The following is a 20,557-nucleotide window of genomic DNA, read 5'->3' on the forward strand; positions in this document are numbered from 1 at the left end:
TTAAACTTCATGTGACTCGTCAAATCTCGTAAGGTTAGAGCTCATAGGATGACTTCGACAACCAGATATCGCATTTATTTTGTTTCCGTTTATAAGTAAACACGCCTGATTCGAAAACAACTCACGTTTAGCAAGTTTCAGTCAGATATGTAGAGTACCAGCACATTCGATTTCCGATTTTCGTGCATCATACTATTGAGTTAAACATTATACAAACAATATATGAACGCTAAGAAAACACTAACAACGGCAGGCTCTGAAGACAGCTCTCAATTAGATAACGAGCATTTGCGAACACGGAACTATAATTAGAGAGCTTTCTCGAGCGAGATTCCCAAATCCCAACACGACGTTCGTAGAAATGTACCTTACCCAGGCACCTACAATCGTTCCCAACTAGGAGGCCATGCAATTAGGGTCTTCCACTCACCTTTCGATAGAAAAACCACCGTGATCACCTGAGTCGATCGAACCTTTCTGCGCGTTGGTCCAAGGAAACCCAACATGATCTCGAGACCGAAATTACGATTATCGTTATTTCTAAATTGGCACCAAATTTATGGATATAGTAATTTCAACATGATCTCGAGACCGAAATTACGAAATTACTATATCCATAAATTTGGTGCCAATTTAGAAATAACGATAATCGTAATTTCGGTCTCGAGATCATGTTGAGGAAACCACAGTTAGTGAGTCGTGTCGAATATCTCCTCGGATCAAACACTCCCTCTGGGAGCCTGGGGAAAAGGTGTGTTGAAGTTCTTGAACGTTAAAAGTTCAAAATTAGTAGTTTAAAGAGAGATATCGCACAGCGTTTGTATTACCTAATAGGATAATGGTTTCTGTGTTGGTTTCACAAGAAAAATGGGGCAAGTTGAGGAAGAAAGTGACCCTAAATGTGAGACGCTCACTTCGTTCCTTAGTCCCTTCCCCTATACTCACCTCTAGATGGTCAGCCAACCACGAGGCTTGAATGCACGTACGGCTGTCATTCTCGCTAAGCTTCAGTGAACACGCTGTTGGATTGTATGACCGCCTGTCGAGGCAGATCCTTCCTAACAATTCTTATGAATTGATTCACGTTTTAGTAAGACTTACTTATGCATTAGTAATTACTACTCGAACTTTCTACTCTTCAAATACTCTCTCTTAGAGCCAATAGAATCATAAATGGATTAACATCATGAGAATGGCGATAATAAACCGTCACAAAGGAAACTTTACATGTAAAAACGCGTAAAATATAAATTTGATATCCTTTCAAGAGTACAACGCAAGAAGCAGAAGCTTTTACTGTAATCTCTAGGATTTCTATGCAAGACTTGTTCACATGCAGTCTTCGTGGGAGGGTGTCACGCATTTCTTACAGGCAGAGTTTCGTGACGAAGGGCTAAAGCACGAGACGTCAGCTTTGAAACTCTTTACGGTGACCACCACAGTTTCTCTAGAAAATTATCCCCTTTATTCATTTGTTCCTGACCCTACTTATTATTTGTGTTCAGCTCACACAATCGCATTGAAAGCCTCCCAATCAATTCATCGCAAGCCCGTTAAAAAAAAATTTGATGAGAGGACTAAGCTTTAAAAAACAAGTAACAAAGAAACCGTTGGCAAAATATCACTTATGCCCTATTTTTTAGATAAAAGATACCTCTTTCGACGGATCTTTTAAATATTAAATAGAGAACTGCTAGTCTAGCCTATCTGAAAGGTCCAAGTAGGTTACAAAGACTAAACTATTTCCATCCTAATTGTTTTTCTCTTCAAAGTAGAAGCGATTACATTAAATAATATTTGTTTGAAATTACGTCAGATGTTAACCACCTAGTGCTGGCTGGCTGGGAATTACAATAACAAAGGTAGAATTAAAAATAGGCAAAATTGCCAGGTGCCAAGCGCATTGTGATTAGGAGTCTTTAGCTGGGTCAGAGTTAAAAACGAAATACACAACGAGTCTCAATAGTAACCATGGCATCCCAATTTTGGCTAAGGAACTGAACCTCTTTATCTACCTATCTACTTAGACATGCATCTACTAATATTATTCTTGATCAGTCTCACTGCTTATGCAACAAGTCGCATTTCAAACAGGTTTCCCAGATTTCAAGCCGCTAACTTTGGCGAAATGATGGACGGGAGACAACTCAACGGGATCGTGATAAAGGAGATAGTAATCACTGTAATCTCTAGGATTTCTATGCAAGACTTGTTCACATGCAGTCTTCATGTGAGGGTGTCACACATTTCTTACAGGCAGAGTTTCGTGACGAAGGGCTAAAGCACGAGACGTCAGCTTTGAAACTCTTTACGGTGGCCACCACAGTTTCTCTAGAATATTACCACTTCATTCATTTGTACCTTATCTTACATATCATTTTGTGGTCAGATCACACAACCACAATGAAAGTAACAAAGGAACTCTTGGTAAGATATTACTTCTATCCCATTTCTTTTTAAATTAAAGAGACCTCTTCAGATGGATCTTTTAAATATTAAGTGGAGAACTACCATTCTAGCCCATCTGTAAGGTCCAAGCAGGTTACAAAGACTAAATAAAACTATTTCTATCTCAATTGTTTTTCTCTTCAAGGTAGATGCGATTACATAACATATTTGTTTGAAATTACGCCAAATGTTAACCCCGTAGTGCTGGAGGTGCTGGCTGGGAATTCAGCAAATAATTTTTATAATAACAAAAGTAAGAATTAATAGGGGACAAAATTGCCAGGTGCCAAGCGCACTGAGATTACGAATCTTGGCTGGATCAGAGTCAAAAACAAATTACGTAATGAGTCTAACTAATATCCTTAGCATCCCAATTTTGGTTAAGGAAACCTTTTGACCTACCTATCAGCTTAAACATGCACGTACTAATATTATTCTTGATCAGTGTCACTGCTTATGCAACAAGTCGCATTTCAAACACGTTTCCCAGATTTCAAGCCGCTAATTTTGGCGAGATGATGGACGGGAAACAACTCAACGGGAGCGTGATAAAAGAGATAGAGGTGGAATCAGAAAGTTCTTGTAGATTGGAGTGTGTCAACGAAGAACGATGTAAGTCTTACAACTTTGGAGGCAAAAAGAACAAATCCGAGAGATGGAAGTGCCAGATCAATGACTCGGATCGATTTGAGAGACCAGCCAGGGCCAACTTCATTGAGAACAAAGATTTCAGTTACAGAGGGATAAAGGTATTTGGAATGCATTTCAAAAGATTTTGATTACCACCTAGATATACGAACAAGTTCCAGAAAATGACAATTAATGGTAAGAGAAAATAAATTGATAAAATTTCAGAATTGCATCTAAGGAGGCTCTATAGTGTATTTTTCACAATGTTGGTGCGCACGCCATCGTATTGTTTTTGTAGAAAAGTTTTATGATTTTGCCTTTCAAGGTCACTAAAAGCCATCAAAAGGCGATGAGTAAGGTTCGGACAATCGTTTGCTGTAGCAAATTTTATTAAAATGATTTTCGTGATAAAGCTAATTCTCCACGAAGGGAGGCGATCGCCAGTTATAATTCTTCATCTTCGATGAAATCTTTCAAAATGTTCATAATTTGTAAAATTTGTCCTGCCGATCATTTAAAAGTTGGAGAAAAAGGGTTACAAATTAAAGGCAGTTTCCTCGCTATTTGCAATTTTGTGTTATCTTTCTCTATCTCAAATTTGGTCTTATGAATTGTTTTTACCAACAGGCACTAGGAAGGGCACAAATATGTTTTATGGTCCAACAAATCTTAGGAAATTCCATCTGAGGAAACGCCATAAATCTTGTTCAAAAGATCCCTGTTTTCTTTCGCAAAACATTACGTAACGGAATAGAACTTCGCTAAGATCTTCATCTGAGCATGCGTAAATCTTCGAGTCTGTCGCCTTTTCGCAATCTTTCCCACTGTGTTTTGTTCTCGGTTCACCTCTTTTTTCAGGTGTATTGAGCCGCCACGTTATTTTGTCACTTTAAAAGCTCGCGCTATGTTCGCACCCAGATCTCGCGCGATCAAAAAACCCTATGGAGCCCCCTTAAACGACAAATATGAAAAATCGCGAAATTGAAGCAGACACGTTCGCTCAAGCATTCTTTACAAAACATTAGAGAATCATAGAGAACTCTCTCTCATTGCTAGCCACAAAGTTTAGTTAAGAAGTTTTTTCTTTCCGATTGAAAGCCACAGATTTTCTCAGTTCGTCATAACATAAAACGGCCTAGTAGATTGACAATGGCGCAATGGCGCTGCTATTTAACAAGTCGAAAGTAGCTTAGCGTAGTCTGTACTCTTATTGACAATAATCTTGGTCATCACATTGGTCAGAGCGCTCATAAAACCATCGTGTGACACATAGACGCGAACAGCCGACATCGACAAATTGGCCAATCAAATTGCGACATTGCTACTAATTGTGGTAAAAAATCGCTGTATCCCTTATTAGTATATACCACAAAGGTGAAGAGTGCTTTTCGCGCGCTTTGATTGCCTGGTTAAGAGGCGATTAGCAAGTACTACTCACCTCCGAGCAGCCCAAAGACAAAGTCGCGCGACAATATTACAGTTTCCAAACGTAATGTAGTAGATTGACTAATTCTTTCTATCTGTGTGGTATAAACTAAAACAGTTACTCTTCTCTGTGTCGTTGAAAGCGTTGAATATTTGCCTCGCAGGTCACTTAACAACTCGCTAAATATCCTCCACTATCCACCTCTACTTCAGTAAACAATTGTTAACAATGACTATGACATCATTATCATCATCATCGTCATCATCATCACTTTAATCGTCGGCATTATTAACATATTACTATCATCATTATAAATTTTATTACTATCAGTTTTGTTTTTATTATAATTATTATTGTCGATGTTGTTGTTGTTCTTTACAATCAGAGCTTGTGCGAACGAGATAAGTCAGATTGTGGCAAGAACGAAATCTGCATCGTAGACGTTCGAACCAATAGTGCACGATGCAGTTGCAAGGATGGTTACACGGGAAAGCCCTGTAGTAAGTGAAAATAATAATGACAAAAATAATGCAAAGAAAAAAGCAGATAAAACCAGAAGAATAGTGCTTTCACCGCTCGAACTTAGCACTAACTGTACACAACTTCTATATTTGTTGATCAACCCCTCCTCTCAATAAATTTTCTTTGTTGTTGTAGTTGTTGTTGGTGGTGGTGTTTTACAAACATTACGATCATTCATCATTTAGAGAAACACCACCCCCATGACTAAGTAAAAATAAATTACTTTTATTTTAGTCCAAGCGTACCATTCAAATCAAATTTTTCGTCAACAGAACCCAAAAGTTGCGCTCTCCTTTATCAAGATGATGTCACATCTAGCGGTGTGTACACTATCAATCCAGATGGCGGAAATGCCATGCAAGTGTTGTGTGACATGACCACGAACGGTGGAGGTTGGACTGTTTTTCAGAGACGTTTGAACGGCTCTGTTGATTTCTATCGAGATTGGTTGTCCTACAAAAATGGCTTCGGAGATTTACACGGCGAGTTTTGGCTTGGAAATGACAATCTTCATCGTTTGACAGCCGCTGGTAACGTTTCTTTGAGAGTTGACGTGGAGGACTTCGAAGGTAACATCACATACGCTGAGTACGCGACATTTCAGGTGGCGAACCAGACAGATAAATACCGAATTCTAATTGGTGGATACAGTGGGACAGCTGGAGACGGTTTGAATGAACAAAGGTATAATAAACAGTAGTTTAAAAACGAGGTTATTAAAAGTAAAATGTCCGATAATTTGCAGGCAAAAATTTTTATATCTATTCGTTTCGAGACTTGTGTGAGTAAAGCGATGGAATCTTAAAAATATTCTCAGTTCATTCATATTTTATTTATTTATTTATTTATTTTTTTGTATCTGCCATTTTCGATTTTGGCTTATGAAATGTTGAACTAGTGTACCAAAAGCTCAAATTCTATCACAATATTTAATTATAAGATCTACAAACCGTATTTTATGGTGTTAACTTTTTGTAGTGACATGCAGTTCTCCACAAGAGATAGTGACAACGACATAAAACCGAACGCCAGCTGTGCTCAGCAGTTCAAAGGCGCCTGGTGGTACAGGAGCTGTCATCATTCCAATCTAAACGGGTTGTATCTCAATGGAATTCACTTCTCAATGGCTGATGGAACTGGATTCCTTGTAAAGGATATTACTACTCACTGAAACGTACAGAAATGAAAGTAAAGTAGATCAGTGTTGTTGTTTCTTTTCTTTTCTTTTCTCTTTTGGTTTCACGAAGAGACTAGCTAGGTCCAGACCACGGCCACAACACACTCCAGTTATCGATCCTTTTCGTCCCAGTCTCCCGTCGCATCTTTATTTACGTATATAACGAAGCTACTCATTAGTTTATTGATCGGGCTTTTGAGCCCTGTACAGCGGTTTACGTGATTTTGGGGCCATTTTCAAATCACCCCGTAGAGGTGTGAATTTTTATGTGATTCTTCGAAACATAAGGAGCACCGCTTCAACCAGTTCAGGGCAAAACTAAAATCATTGGCGAAACTGGGCCACCTCATGCGATGCTAAAGGAGATACTTTTATGATTTCATTATGTTCAACATATAATTCTGTTCAATTCATGTTTTTTTTTTTCATTTGCCACTTTTTGAGTATTCATCCTTCTACAAATAAATGATTTATTTGTCTTTGTTGATCTTGACGCAAAGTAACATTTGTTGGGAAAGGAAGTCTAATGTAAAGGGTTTTAATGCGTATGCCTCCAATTGTATTTGAGAAAACCAGGACTTCATCTCTGCTTTCTGGTCTTAATGTAGCCGTTTACTACCATTCCAGGTTTATTTCCTTAGTTATTGAATAGACTTGTTATAACAGTCTCTAGAGCACCTTAACCACAGTCACGTGGTTTTACCATTATATCAAATCAGAAAAATAAGTTCATATTTTGCAGTTCTGTATAATAAAGCAGTTATGTGAAGCATTTGTCTACTGCTTGCTCTTTATTGTGATTGTCCAAGCCTGAACGCACAGCACCTCATAACTACTGTGCGAAATAATTGCGAGCAGACACGTATCCTGACTTTAAAAAGTCGGGCAATTACTTTCATAAACTTACTCCAAAGCTATGGCCTTTTTTCTTATCATTCGATAAAAAACGCCTGGGGAACCCTGGGGAAGTGTTTCGCAAGTGGTAAGAAGAGAGAGGACCCTAGAAAAGACGTTGGTTTGTACTTAGACTGAGTCTCTCTTCAACAAACAGACCTCCGAAACATGGCGGACTTCGGAGAGGGTTAAACCTGTTTAGAATGTGGGAAAAGTTACAACAAGAAATGGAGGCTTCAGAAGTATAAGAGGTCTCATACAGGAGAGGCAGGTTTGTTTCCTGCGTCCTTCGAACAAAATCTGTAAATTTTAATCACTTTAAATTGTGAATTTAAAGGGTACTTCATTTGAAACGTGCTGTTACTCTGTTCGTCTGGTACGTTTTGGTTCGTCACCAAGGCATTGAGCGTAGGTTCGAGGAATTGTTATATGTTGAGAACTTGGCCAAGAAAATATGTGACTTCGAGAAATTTGAAGGTTTTTAAACACAACTCGCTTTTTTCCTTTAACTTTCATTTAAAATGAATTTAGCATCAGTTTGCGATTCGGTTATGCCGAAATCCTGCATTCCAGACGACGTCATATAATAGCCGCAAGCTGCATGTATTACATGATCTTACATGCTTCTTCACACCAAAACGCCAACTCCTTGAACTGTGGAAGATACAGCGCTGTGCTTTCTTCTCAGAAATACACAGTGAATTTTATTGGAAAGCAATCAAAGGCAAATTCTCTCCACTCCAATTTTGCCACTTTCTGGCTTTCTTCTATGGGGTGCACGTTGACTTTATCAATTGAGGTGAAAATCTAAACTTAGGGGATGCCAGATTTTTATGAAGGTGGATGGATACTGAGCAATTTCTTTTTATTGCATTTTTTGAAATTTGGCCTATTTATAGCCTTTACGAACACTTGCTCATTAATCCATGTGTAAGAAATGGTAAACTGCAATAAACACGAGATAATGGTATTCAAACATGCTTTCTCCCTGCAGTGTTTGTTTAGAAATATAAGAATTGGTTGTAATCGTAATTTTACTTCCAGAGACCTTTTAAGTGCGAGTATGAAGGATGCGGAAAATCCTTACCCAGGCACCTACAATCGTTTCTAAATTGAAGGCTATGCAACTAGGGTCTTTTACCCACCTTTCGATAGAAAAACCACCGTGATCACCCGGGTCGATCAAACCTTTCTCCGTGTTGATCTGAGAGAAGACACCAATTGAGTGTCCAATATCTCCTCGGATCAAACACTTCCCCTGAGGGCCTGGGGAAAAGGTGTGTTGTTAAAGTTCTTGAACAATAAAAGTTCAAAATAAATAGTTTAAAGAAAGATATCGCACAGCATTTGTATCACCTTGTAGGATAATGGTTGCTGTGTTGGCTTCACAAGAAAAATGGGGCAAGTGGAGGAGGAAAGTGTCCCTAAATGTGAGAAACTCACCTCGCTCTTTAGCCCCCTCCCCTAGACACACCTCTAATAATCAACCAACCACAAGGCTTGAATGCGCATACGGCTGTAAAAGTCGATAAGCTTTTGTAAACACGCTGTTGGATTATCTGAGCGCCTGTCGAGACAGATCCTTTCAGACATTTCTTATGAATTGATTCATGTTTTAGCAAGACTTATTTGCGAACTACTAATCACCACTCTATTTTCCTACTCTTTCAATACTTTCTCATAGAGCTAAAAGAATCATTGATGGATTAATATCGTGAGAATGGCGGTAATAAACTATCATAGAGGAAAAACTTCACACGTAAAAACGCGTAAAATATAAAGTATAATTTCCTTACAAGAGCACACCGCAAGAAACAGGAGTTTTTACAGTAATCTCTAGGATTTCTATGCAAGATTTATTCACAGTCCTCTTGTCACGCATTTCTTACGGGCAGTGTTTCGTGACGAAGGCTCTCTAATTTACGGTGGCAGCCATAGATTCTCTAGAAACTTACCCCCTTTATTCATTTGTTCCTTACCCTACTTATTATTTGTGTTCAGCTCACACAATCACGATAACAGCCTCCCAATTAATTTATCGCAAGCACGTTAAAAAAAAAAAGTTTGACGAGAGGAACCTCTAAGCTTTTAAAAACAAATAACAAAGGAACTCTCGGCAAAAGTATCACTCCTACTCTATTTTTTAAACAAAAGAGACTTCTTCCGACTGATCTTTTAAATATTAAATAGAGAACTACCATTCTATCCTATCTGAAAGGTCCAAGCAGGTTACAAAGACTAAACTATTTCTATCCCAATTGTTTTTCTCTTCAAAGGAGATGTGATTACATGAATTTTTTGTGTAAAATTACGCCAGATGTTAACCACGTAGTGCTGGAGTAGCTGACTGGAAATTCAGCAAAGAATTCTTATAATAACAAAGCTAAGAATTAACAATAGGCAAAATTGCCAGGTGCCAAGCGCATTGAGATTACGAGTCTCTGGCTGAATCAGAATCAATACGCAATAATGAGTCTAACTAATACCCTTGGCATCCCAATTTTGGCTGAGGAAACCTCTTGATCTACCTATCTGCTTAAACATGCACGTACTAATATTATTCTTGATCAGTGTCACTGGTTATGCAACAAGTCGCATTTCAAACACGTTTCCCAGATTTCAAGCCGCTAATTTTGGCGAGATGATGGACGGGAGACAACTCAACGGGAGCGTGATAAAGGAGATAGAGGTGAAATCAGAAAGTTCTTGTAGATTGGAGTGTGTCAACGAAGAGCGATGTAAGTCTTACAACTTTGGAGGCAAAAAGAGCAAATCTGAGAGATGGAAGTGCCAGATCAGTGACTCGGATCGATTTGAGAGGCCAGCTAGGGCCAACTTCATTGAGAACAAAGAGTTCAGTTGCAGAGGGATAAAGATATTTGCAATGCATTTCAAATGACTTTGACTACCGCCTAGATATACGAAAAAATTCGAGAAAAAGACAATTAATGGTAAGAAATGATGTGATAAAATTGCAGAATTGCACCCAGGGAAGTTCAGAAGAGTTTTTGCTCAATGTTGGCGTGCACGCCATCGTATTGTTTTTGCAGAAATGATTTTTCTTTTCAAGGTCACTAAAAGCCGTCAAAAGGCGATGAGCAAGATTCGGATCATCGTTTGCTGCAGTAAATATTATCGAAATGATTTTCATTATCAAGCTAAGGCTTGACGAAGAGATGCGCATACTTTATCTAGATGGTGTCACATCTAGCGGTGTGTACACCATCATTCCAGATGGCGGAAATCCCATACAAGTGTTATGTGACATGACCACGAACGGTAAAGCTTGGACTGTTTTTCAGAGACGTTTGAACGGCTCTGTTGATTTCTATCGAGATTGGTCGTCCTACAAAATGGTTTCGGAGATTTGAAGGGCTTGGAAATGACAATCTTCATCGCGTAACAGTCGCTGGTGACGTTTCTTTGAAAGTTGACCAAGAGGACTTCGAAGGTAACATCAGATACACTGAGTACGCGACATTTAAGGTGGCGGACCAGACAGATAAATACTGTATTCTAATTGGTGGATACAGTGGGACTGGAGACGGTTTGAATAAACAAAGGTGTAATAAACAGTAGTTTAGAAATGAGGTTATTGAGAGTAGATGTCCGATAATTTGCAGGCAAATATTTTTATATCTATTCAGCCATAACACACTCCAGTTATTGATCCTTTTCGTACCAGTCTTACGTTGCATTTTAATTTACGTATATGACGAAGCTACTCATTGGTTTATTGATAGAGCTTTTGAGCCCTGTACAGCGGTTTACCATATTTAGGGGCCATTTTCAATTCATCCAGTAGAGGACCGCTTCAACCAGTTCAAAGCAAAACTTAAAACCAATCGCGAAATGGCCACCTTATGCAATGGAAAGCAATATTCACTTATGATTGTAATGGCCATTATTTATACGCTGCTGGTAATATGAACAAAGATCATCACAGGAGTTGGTATATCAGTTAGATATTGCATGGTCAAGATAAAGGAGCAAACATAGCGAAGGTAACATGGGAAAGCTGCATTAAAATTTGGATCACTTTTAAAACATTTATTGAACTTAGGATAACGCAACCTCCTTCTAAAAGAATATGTCTGTGAAATAATTATTTTCAGCATATACTTCTGCTCAATCCCTGTTTGCTTTCATATTTGCCACTTTTTGAGTTTCATCTGTCTACATATAAATGATTAATTTCTCTTTATTAATCCTGGCGCATAGTAGCATTTGTTGGAAAAGGGAACCGAATGTAAGGGTTTAGATGCGTAGGCTGCCAATTGTATTTAGGAAACCATAACATCATCTTTTGCTTCTGGTTTTAATGTAGCCGTTTACCCATATTCTAGGTTTATTTCCTTAGTTATTGAATAATCTTGTTTTAGCAAATCAGAGCACCCTAACCACAGTAACGTGGCTGTAGCATGATATCATATCATAGCACTTGTCTGTTGCTTGCTCTTTATTGTAGTTGTCCATGCCCGAACGCACAGCACCTCATAATTACTGTGCGTAATAACTGCGAGCAGACAGGTATCCTGACTATAAAAAATCGAGAAATTATTTTCAGAAATGGTGTGTTCTGCATCAGAAGTTTGCCGCGGGAATGTTAAGTATATTTGCGAAATTGTCAGGAGTGGCACCATGCATCAAGCCCAGGCTGAATTATTGGATAACAGGTCACATTAACTTAGGTAACCGAAAACGGTTCCTCCCCCCTCTCAACCCTGCCAGAAAGAGGTTATGTCATGATCTCGTACCCAAATCCCACCTGAAATGGTCGTGCACGGTCTGGATACTGAATTAGATGTGTCAAGCTAACTGTCAAGCTAAATATTCTGAACAAAAGGAGTTAGTTTCCAAAGAAACTGTCGTCCTGCGTCGTCGCCCTTTGTCAGAGCGTTCGATCGAATCACTGGCTCCAATTTTGCCACTTTCTGGGTAGAATCTCATTTTATGGGGTACATGTTGACACTATCAATTCAGTTGAAAGCCTAAGCTCAAGATTTCTATGAGGGTAGATAGATACTGGGCAAATATTTTTTGTTATGAAGGGTATAAAGAGTACAAGCACGTTCTTTTTTCAAATTTACGGGCATCAAACAATTGACTTTAAAATTATACAAACAATATATGATCGCTAAGAAATCACTAAAAACGACAGGCTCTGAGTACAGCTCTTATTTAGATAACGAGTATTTGCCAACAAGGAAATGTACATGGTGAGCTTTCTCGCGCGAAATTCCCAAATCCCAACGCCACGTTCATAAAAATTCACCTTACACAGGCACCTACAATCGTTTCTCACTTGAAGGCTATGCAACTAGAGTCTTTCATTGACCTTTCGATAGAAAAACCACCGTGATTACCCGGGTCGATCGAACCTCTCTGCGAGTTTGCCTTAGAGGAAACCGCAGTTAGTTAGTCGTGTCCAATATCTCCTCGGATCAAACACTTGCCCTGAGGGTTTGGGTAAAAGGTGTGTTGTTGAAGTTCTTGGATGATAAAAGTTCAAAATGAGTTGTTTAAAGAAAGAAATCGCACACTGCTTATATTACCTAGTAGGATAACAGTTGCCGTGTTGGTTTCACAAGAAAAACGAGACAATTGGAGGTAGGAAGTGTCCCTAAAAGTGAGAACCTCACTTCGTTCCTTAGCCCGCTCCCCAGACACATCTCTAGATGGTCAACCAACCACGAGGCTTCAATGCATATGCAGCTGTCTTTGTCGCCAAGCTTTTGTAAACACGCTTTTGGATTGTCTGACCACCTGTCGAGGCACATCCTTTCAAACATTTGTTATGAATTAAATTCAGTTTTAGCTTTGTTTTAGCAAGACTTATTTATTTACTACTAGTAACTACATACTCAATTTTCCTACTCTAAAAATACTTTCTCTTTGAGCCAAAAGAATCGTAAATGTATAACATCGTAAGAGTGGCGAAAACTTCACATGTAAAAACGCGTGAAATATAAATATAACTTCTTTACAAGAGCACAACGCAAGAAGCAGAAGCTTTTACAGTGGTCTCTAGGACTATGCTAGACTTGTTCACAAGCAGTGTTTCGTGACGAAGGGCTAACACACGAAACGTCAGCTTTGAAACTCTTTACGGTGGCCACCACAGTTTCTCTAGAATATTACCCCCTTCGTTCATTTGTACCTTACCCTATTTATCATTTTGTGTTGAGCTCACACAATCACAATGAAAGCCTCTCAGTTTATCGCAAGCACGTAAAAAAAATTTAATGAGAGCAACTTCAAAGCTATTGAAAACAAGTAACAAAGGAACTGCAGGTAATTTAGTGTTAACAACTACGTTGAAAACGTAAATTGGCCACCTTAAGGAGTAAAAAAACTGACGTTTCGAGCGTTATCCCTTCGTCAGAGCGATTAGTCCGAACTGTCCGCTAATCGCTCTGACTAAGGGCTAACGCTCGAAACGTCAGCTTTTTTACTCCTTACGATGGCCAATTTAGGTTTTCAACTTAGTTGTTAACACTTAATTACCTGCTATACTCTCCCACCGACGCAGCACCACAGTTTCTTTAGAATATACCCCTTTTAATAAAGGAGCTGTTGGCAAAATATCACTTCTACCCTAATTCTTTTCAAATTAAAGGGATCTCTTCTGATGGATCTTTTAAATATTAAATAAAGAACTTCCATTCTAGCCTATCTGAAAGGTTCAAGCAGGTTACAAAGACTAAACAATTTCTATCCTAACTGTTTTTCTCTTCAAAGTAAATGTAATTTCATAACATATATATTTGTTTGAAATTACGCCAAATGTTAACCACATAGTGCTGGAGGTGCTGACTGGCAATTCAGCAAATAATTTTTACAATATCAAAGGTAAGAATTAACAATAGGCAAAATTACCAGGTGCCAAGCGCATTTAGATTACGAGTCTTTAGCTGGATTAGAGTCACAAACAAATTACGCAATAATGAATCCAACTAATATCCTTAGCATTCCAATTCTGGCTTAAGAAAACTTTTGATCAACATATCAGCTTAAACATGCACGTACTATTATTATTCTTGATCAGTGTCACTGCTTACGCAACAAGTCGGATTTCAAACACGTTTCCCAGATTTCAAGCCGCTAATTTTGGCGAGATGATGGACGGGAGACAACTCAACGGGACCGTGATAAAGGAGATAGAGGTGGAATCAGAAAGCTCTTGTACATTGGAGTGTGTCAACGAAGAGCGATGTAAGTCTTACAACTTTGGAGGCAAAAAGAACAAATCTGAGAGATGGAAGTGCCAGATCAGTGACTCTGATCGATTTGAGAGGCCAGCTAAGGCAAACTTCATTGAGAACAAAGATTTCAGTTACAGAGGGATAAAGGTATTTGCAATGCATTTCAAAAGATTTTGACTATCACCTAGATATACGAACAAGTTCCTGGAAATGACAATTAATGGTAAATAATGCGATAAAATTGCAGAATTGCACTTAAGGAGACTCTGTGAGGTTTTTGCTCAATGTTGGCGCGCACGCCATCGTATTGTTTTGGTAGAAAAGTTTTATGATTTTTCTTTTCGATGGCATTGAAAGCCATCAAAAGGCGATGAGCAAGGCTCGGACAATCGTTTGCTGCAGTAAATATTATCAAAATTATTTTCCTTATGAAGCTAAGGCTCCACGAAGGGAAGCGCTCAATTTGCTTCGATGAAATATTTCAAAATGTTCACAATTTGTGAAATTTGTCCTGCCGATCATTAAAAAGTTGGGAAAAAAACAAATTACAAAGGCAGCTTCCTCGCTATTTGCAATTTTGTGTCACCTTTCTATATCTCAAATTTGGTCCTACGAATTTTTTTTATCAAAAGGCACTAGGAAGGGCACAAATATGTTTAATGGTCCGACAAATCTTAGGAAATTCCATCTGAGGAAGCGCGATAAATCTTGCTTAAAATATCCCTATTTTCTTTGTTGCAAAACATTACGTAATGGAATAGAACTTCACTAAGATCTACACCTGAGCATGCGTAAAATTTCCAATCTGTCGCCTTTTAGCAATCTTTCCCACTGTGTTTTGTTTTCGGTTGACCTCTTTTTTCAAGCGTATTCAGCCGCCACGTTATTTTGTCACTTTAAAAGCTCGCGCTATGTTCGCACCAGGTTCTCGCGCGGTCAAAAAAACCCTATGGAGCCTCCTTAAACGACAAATATAAAAAGTCGCGCAAGTTCAAGCATTTTTTACAAAACATTAGGGAATCATAGAGAACTCTCTCTCATTACTAGCCACAAAGTTTAGTTAAGAAGATTTTTTTTTCGATTGAAAACCATAGATTATCTCAGTTCGTCATAACATAAAACCACCTAGTAGATTGACAATGCCGCAATGGCGCTGCTACTTAACAAGTCGACAGTAGCTTAGCGTGGTCTTTACTCTTATCGACAAAGATATTGGTCATCACATTGATCAGAGTGCTGATGAAGCCATTGTGTGACACATGGACGCGAGCAACCGACATCGACAAACTGGCCGATCAAATTGCGACATTGCTGCTAATTGTGATGAAAAAATCGCTGTATTCCTTATTGGTATATACCACAAAGGTGAAGAGTGCTTTTCGCGCGCTTTGATTGGCTGGTTAAGAGGCGATTAGCAAATACTTCTCACCTCCGAGCAGCCCGAGAGACAAAGTCGCGCGTCAACTTGTCAGTTTCCAAGCGTATTGTGGTAGATTGACTGATTCTTTTGGTATATGTGTTGTATATACTAAAACAGTTACTCTCCTCTGTGTCTTTGAAAGCGGTAGATATTTACCTCGCGGGCTACTTAACGGCTCGCTAAATATTCACCACTATCCACTCCCACTTCGGTAAACAATTGTTAATAATGATAATGACATCATCATCATCATCAATATAATCGTCGGCATCATTGATATATTATCATTATCATTATAAATTTTATTACTCTCACTATTATCATTATTATTATTGTTGTTGTTATTTACAATCAGAGCGTATGCGAACGAGATGAGTCAGATTGTGGCAAGAATGAAATCTGCATCGTAGACATTCGAACCAACAGTGCACGATGCATTTGCAAGGATGGTTACACAGGAAAGCCCTGTAGTAAGTGAAAATAATAATGACAATAATGTTGCAAACAAAAAATGCAAAGAAAACCGGCGCAATAGTGCTTTCACTGCTCGAACTTTCACACCTCGAGCACTAGCTGTACACAACTTCTATATTTGTTGATCAACCCCTCATCTCAATAGATTTCCTTTGCTTTTGTTGATGGTATCTTAGAAACGTAAGGATCATTCATTATCAAGAGAAACACTAACCCCGTGACTAAGTAAAAATAAATTACTTCTACTATAGTCCAAGCGTACCATTCAAATCAAATTTTTCAAAAACCAACAGAACCCATCGCCAAATATGTGCTCTACTTTATCAACATGGTGTCACATCTAGCGGTGTTTACACTATTAATCCAGATTCAAATCAAATTTTTCGTCAACCAGGAGAACCCAAAAGTTGTGCTCTACTATATCAAGATGGTGTCACATCTAGCGGCGTGTTCACTATTAATCCAGATGGTGGAAATGCCATGCAAGTGTTGTGTGACATGACCACGAATGGTGGAGGTTGGACTGTTTTTCAGAGACGTTTTAACGGCTCTGTTGATTTCTATCGAGATTGGTCGTCCTACAAAAATGGCTTCGGAGATTTACACGGCGAGTTTTGGCTTGGAAATGACAATCTTCGTCGTTTGACAGCTGCTGGTAACGTTTCGTTGAGAGTTGACCTGGAGGACTTCGAAGGTAACATCAGATACGCTGAGTACGCGACATTTAAGGTGGCGGACCAAGCAGATAAATACCGAATTGTAATTGGTGGATACAGTGGGACAGCTGGAGACGGTTTGAATGTACACAGGTATTATAAACGGTAGTTTAGAAATGAGGTTGTTGAAAGTAAAATGTCCGACAATTTGCAGGCAAATATTTTTATATCTATTCGTTTCGAGACTTGTGCGAGTAAAGAGATGGAATCCTAAAAATATTCTCAATTCATTTATTTCTTACTTATTTTTCCTTTTCCTTTTTTTTTTTGTTTTTTGTTTTTTTTTGTATCCGCCATTTTCAGTTTTGGCTTATGAGATGTTGAATTAGTGTACCAAAAGTTCCAATACTATTACAATATTCATCCAATTTAATAAGATCTACAAACCGTATTTTGTGGTATTAACACTTTGTAGTGATATGCAGTTCTCCACAAGAGATAGTGACAACGACATAAAACCAAACAGCAGTTGTGCTCAGAAGTACAAAGGCGCCTGGTGGTACAGTGACTGTCATCGATCCAATCTAAACGGGTTGTATCTCAGCGGAAGTCACTCCTTAATGGCTGATGGCGTCAACTGGATTCCTTTTAAAGGATATCAATACTCTCTGAAACGTACAGAAATGAAAGTAAAGTAGATCAGCGTTGTTATTTCTTTTCTTTTTTCTTTTGATTTTTCACGAAGAGACTACCTAGGTACAGATCACGGCCATAACACACTCCAGTTATCGATCCTTTTCTTTCCAGTCTCCCGTCGCATTTTTTATTTACATTAAAGCTACACATTGGTTTATTGATCGGGCTTTGAGCCCTGTACAGCGGTTTACATAAATTTAGGGCCATTTCCAAATCATCCTGTAGAGGTGTGAATTGTAATGTGATTCTTCGGCACATTAGTGGCACCGCTTCAACCAGTTCAAAGTAGAATTAAAACCACTAGCAAAACTGGGCCACCTCTGGCAATGCTAAAGGAGATAATTTATTATTCTAATGGTCATTGTTTTTAAGGTTCTGGTAATAGGAAAAAATATAATTACAGAAGTTGAAATATCGGTTACATATTGCATGGTCTAGGTAAAGGAGTAAATTCAATATTTGGATCACCATTAAAACATTTTTTGAACTAAGAAAACCGCAGCTTTCTTTTCATAGAATATGTGTGTGAAATTATTATTATTTCATTATTTTCAACATATACTTCAGTTCAACTCTCATTTTTTGTTAATTTGCCACTTTTTGAGTATTCTTCTTTCTACATATAAATGATTAATTTTTCTTTATTGATCCTGGAGCAAAGTAACATTTTTTTGGAGAGGGAGCTTAATGTATGGGTTTTAATGCGTATGTCGTCAATAGTATTTAAGAAAACCATGACTTCATCTCTAGCTTCTGGTCTTAATGTAGCCGTTTACTCCTTTTCCAGGTTTATTTCCCTAGTTATCAAATTAACTTGTTATAACAGTCTAGAGCACCTTAACCACAGTCACGTGGCTGTACCATTCTATAATATCCTAAAAATTACTTCATATTAAGCAGTTCTGTATAATAAAGCAGTTATGTAAAGCACTTGTCTACTGCTTACTCTTTATTGCGGTTGTCCAGGCCCGAACGCACAGCACCTCATAATTATTGTGCGCAGTAGCTGCGAGCAGTCACATATCCTGACTTTAAAAAATCGGGCAATTACCGACATAAATGGTGTTTTCTGCATCAGAAGTTTAACGCGGGAATGTCAAGTATATTTGCGAAATTGTTAGGAGTGGTACCATGCATTAAGTCTGGGCTGAGTTATTTGATAACAGGTCGAGGATCTCTTGTGTTCAGGTCACATTAACCAAGGCTACTTAAAGCGGTTACTCCTCCCCCCTCTCAACCCTGCCAGAGAGGCTATGTCATAATCTCGTACCCAGATCCTACCTGAAGTGGTCGTGGAAGGTCTGGATACTAGATTAGATGTGTCAAGCTAACTGTCGAGCTAAATATTCTGAATAAAGGGGGTAAGTTTCTAAAGTAACTGTAATGCTGCGTGGAAGAGAATAACAGGGTAATGTAGAATTAACTAAGTTGATAACGTAAATTGGCCAACGTAAAGACTTTAAAAGCTGACGTTTCGAGTGGTAGCCCTTTGTTAGAGCGAATTACTGGCTTCAAGACCGCAGACATTTCATAACCGTACGATGAAACACCCATCGGGAAGTGTTTTGTAAGTGGTAAGAAGAGAGAGGACCCTGGAAACAATGTTGGTTTGTACTTAGAACTTAGTCTCTCTTCAACAAACAAACCTCCAAAACATGGCGGACTTCGGTGAGGGTCATACCTGTTTAGAATGTGGGAAAAGTTACAGCAAGAAAATGAGGCTTGAGAAGCATAAAAAGGTTTCATAAAGGAGAGGTAGGTTTATGATCTGTGTCCTCCGAGCAAAATCTGTAAATTTTAATCGCCTTAAACTGTGACTTGAAAAGGTAGTTCATTTGACATGTGCTGTTACACTGTTCGTCCGGTACGTTTTGGTTCGTCACTATGGCATTGAACCTGGGTTCGAGTGATTGTTATATGTTGAAAACTTGACCAAAGAAATATCTACTTTCGAGAAATTTGAAGGTCTTTCATTACAACTCGATTTTTTCCTGTAATTTTTATTTAAATATGAATTCAACTTCAGTGTGTATTTCGGTTATGACTGAATGGTGCATTTATATGCTCATGTAATAGCCGCAAGCTTACCTGTATTACACGATCTTACATACCTGTTTCACACCAAGTTCCAACTCCCTGAAATGTGGGAGATACGATGCAGTGCTGTCTTCTCCAGAAATACGGAGTGATTTTTACGAGAAGGCAATCAAAAGCAATTTCTCTTCACTCCAATTTTTCCACTTTTTGGGTAGAATCTCATTTTATGGGGTACATGTTGACACTATCAATTCAGTTGAAAGTCTAAACTTAAGATTTTTATGAAGGTAGAAGGATACTGGCAATTTTTTTTTTATGAAGAGTATGAAGAGTACAAGCACATTCTTTTTTCAAATTTATGGACATCAAACTATTATACAAACAATAAATGATCGCTGAGAAAACACTAACAACGACAGGCTCTGAGTACATTTCATATTCAGATAACGAACATTTGCGTACACGGAAATGTACATGGTGAGCTTTCTTGCGCGAAATTCCTAAATCCCAACACCACGTTCGTAAAAATTCACTTTACTCAGGCACCTACAACCGTTTCTCACTGGAAGGCTATGCAACTAGGATCTTTCATTCACCTTTCGATAGAAAAACCACCGTGATCACCCGGGTCGATGGAACCTTTCTGCGACGTGACCTAAGAGAAAACCGCAGTTAGTGAGTCGTGTCCAATATCTCCTCGGATCAAACACTTGCCCCGAGGGCCTGGGGAAAAGGTGTCTTGTTGAAGTTCTTGAACAACAAAAGTTCAAAATAAGTAGTTTAAAGGAAAAAATCGCACAGTATTTATATTACATAGTAGAATAATGGTTGCCGTGTTGGTTTCACAAGAAAAACGAGGCAATTGAAGGCAGAAAGTGTCCCTAAATGGGAGAACCTCACTTTGTTCCTTAGCCCCCTCCCCCAGACACACCTCTAGATGTTCAACCAACCACAACGCTTCAATGCGTATGC

The 20,557-nt window shown here is 38.6% G+C and overlaps 3 protein-coding genes and 1 pseudogene across 6 annotated transcripts in view; 3 read left to right on the forward strand and 1 right to left on the reverse strand.

Moving 5' to 3' along the window:
* Positions 1 to 696, reverse strand: part of LOC149035635 (aldehyde dehydrogenase, mitochondrial-like) — a 6,907-nt gene extending 6,211 nt beyond the window's left edge. The window contains exons 1-2 of one of the 3 annotated variants that reach the window (XM_089191827.1): positions 678 to 696; positions 431 to 492 (exon numbers count right to left, since the gene is read on the reverse strand). The gene's annotated coding sequence lies outside the window, so the exon portion shown is untranslated. Of the gene's footprint in view, positions 1 to 125; positions 200 to 430; positions 499 to 677 lie in introns of those variants that run through there. The other 2 variants (XR_016182384.1, XM_089191826.1) reach the window with 2 other exon arrangements.
* Positions 1 to 20,557, forward strand: part of LOC113684518 (uncharacterized) — a 52,458-nt gene that overhangs the window by 16,540 nt on the left and 15,361 nt on the right. The gene's annotated exons all lie outside the window — the stretch shown is intronic.
* LOC149035636 (microfibril-associated glycoprotein 4-like) lies at positions 2,730 to 6,366 on the forward strand (annotated as a pseudogene). Its single transcript, XR_016182382.1, has 4 exons — positions 2,730 to 3,197; positions 4,890 to 5,004; positions 5,299 to 5,710; positions 6,005 to 6,366. The product of XR_016182382.1 is annotated as a microfibril-associated glycoprotein 4-like (transcript).
* Positions 16,084 to 17,571, forward strand: LOC149035637 (ficolin-1-like). The gene is made up of 3 exons (XM_089191829.1): positions 16,084 to 16,192; positions 16,591 to 17,005; positions 17,328 to 17,571. The coding sequence occupies exons 2-3, from the start codon at positions 16,677 to 16,679 to the stop codon at positions 17,548 to 17,550; spliced, it is 552 nt and encodes a 183-aa protein (XP_089047955.1). The 5' UTR covers positions 16,084 to 16,192; positions 16,591 to 16,676; the 3' UTR covers positions 17,551 to 17,571.

This window comes from Pocillopora damicornis, chromosome 13, assembly GCF_964200805.1.
Source record: "Pocillopora damicornis chromosome 13, jaPocDami1.2, whole genome shotgun sequence".
In the NCBI taxonomy this organism is placed as follows: domain Eukaryota; kingdom Metazoa; phylum Cnidaria; class Anthozoa; order Scleractinia; family Pocilloporidae; genus Pocillopora; species Pocillopora damicornis.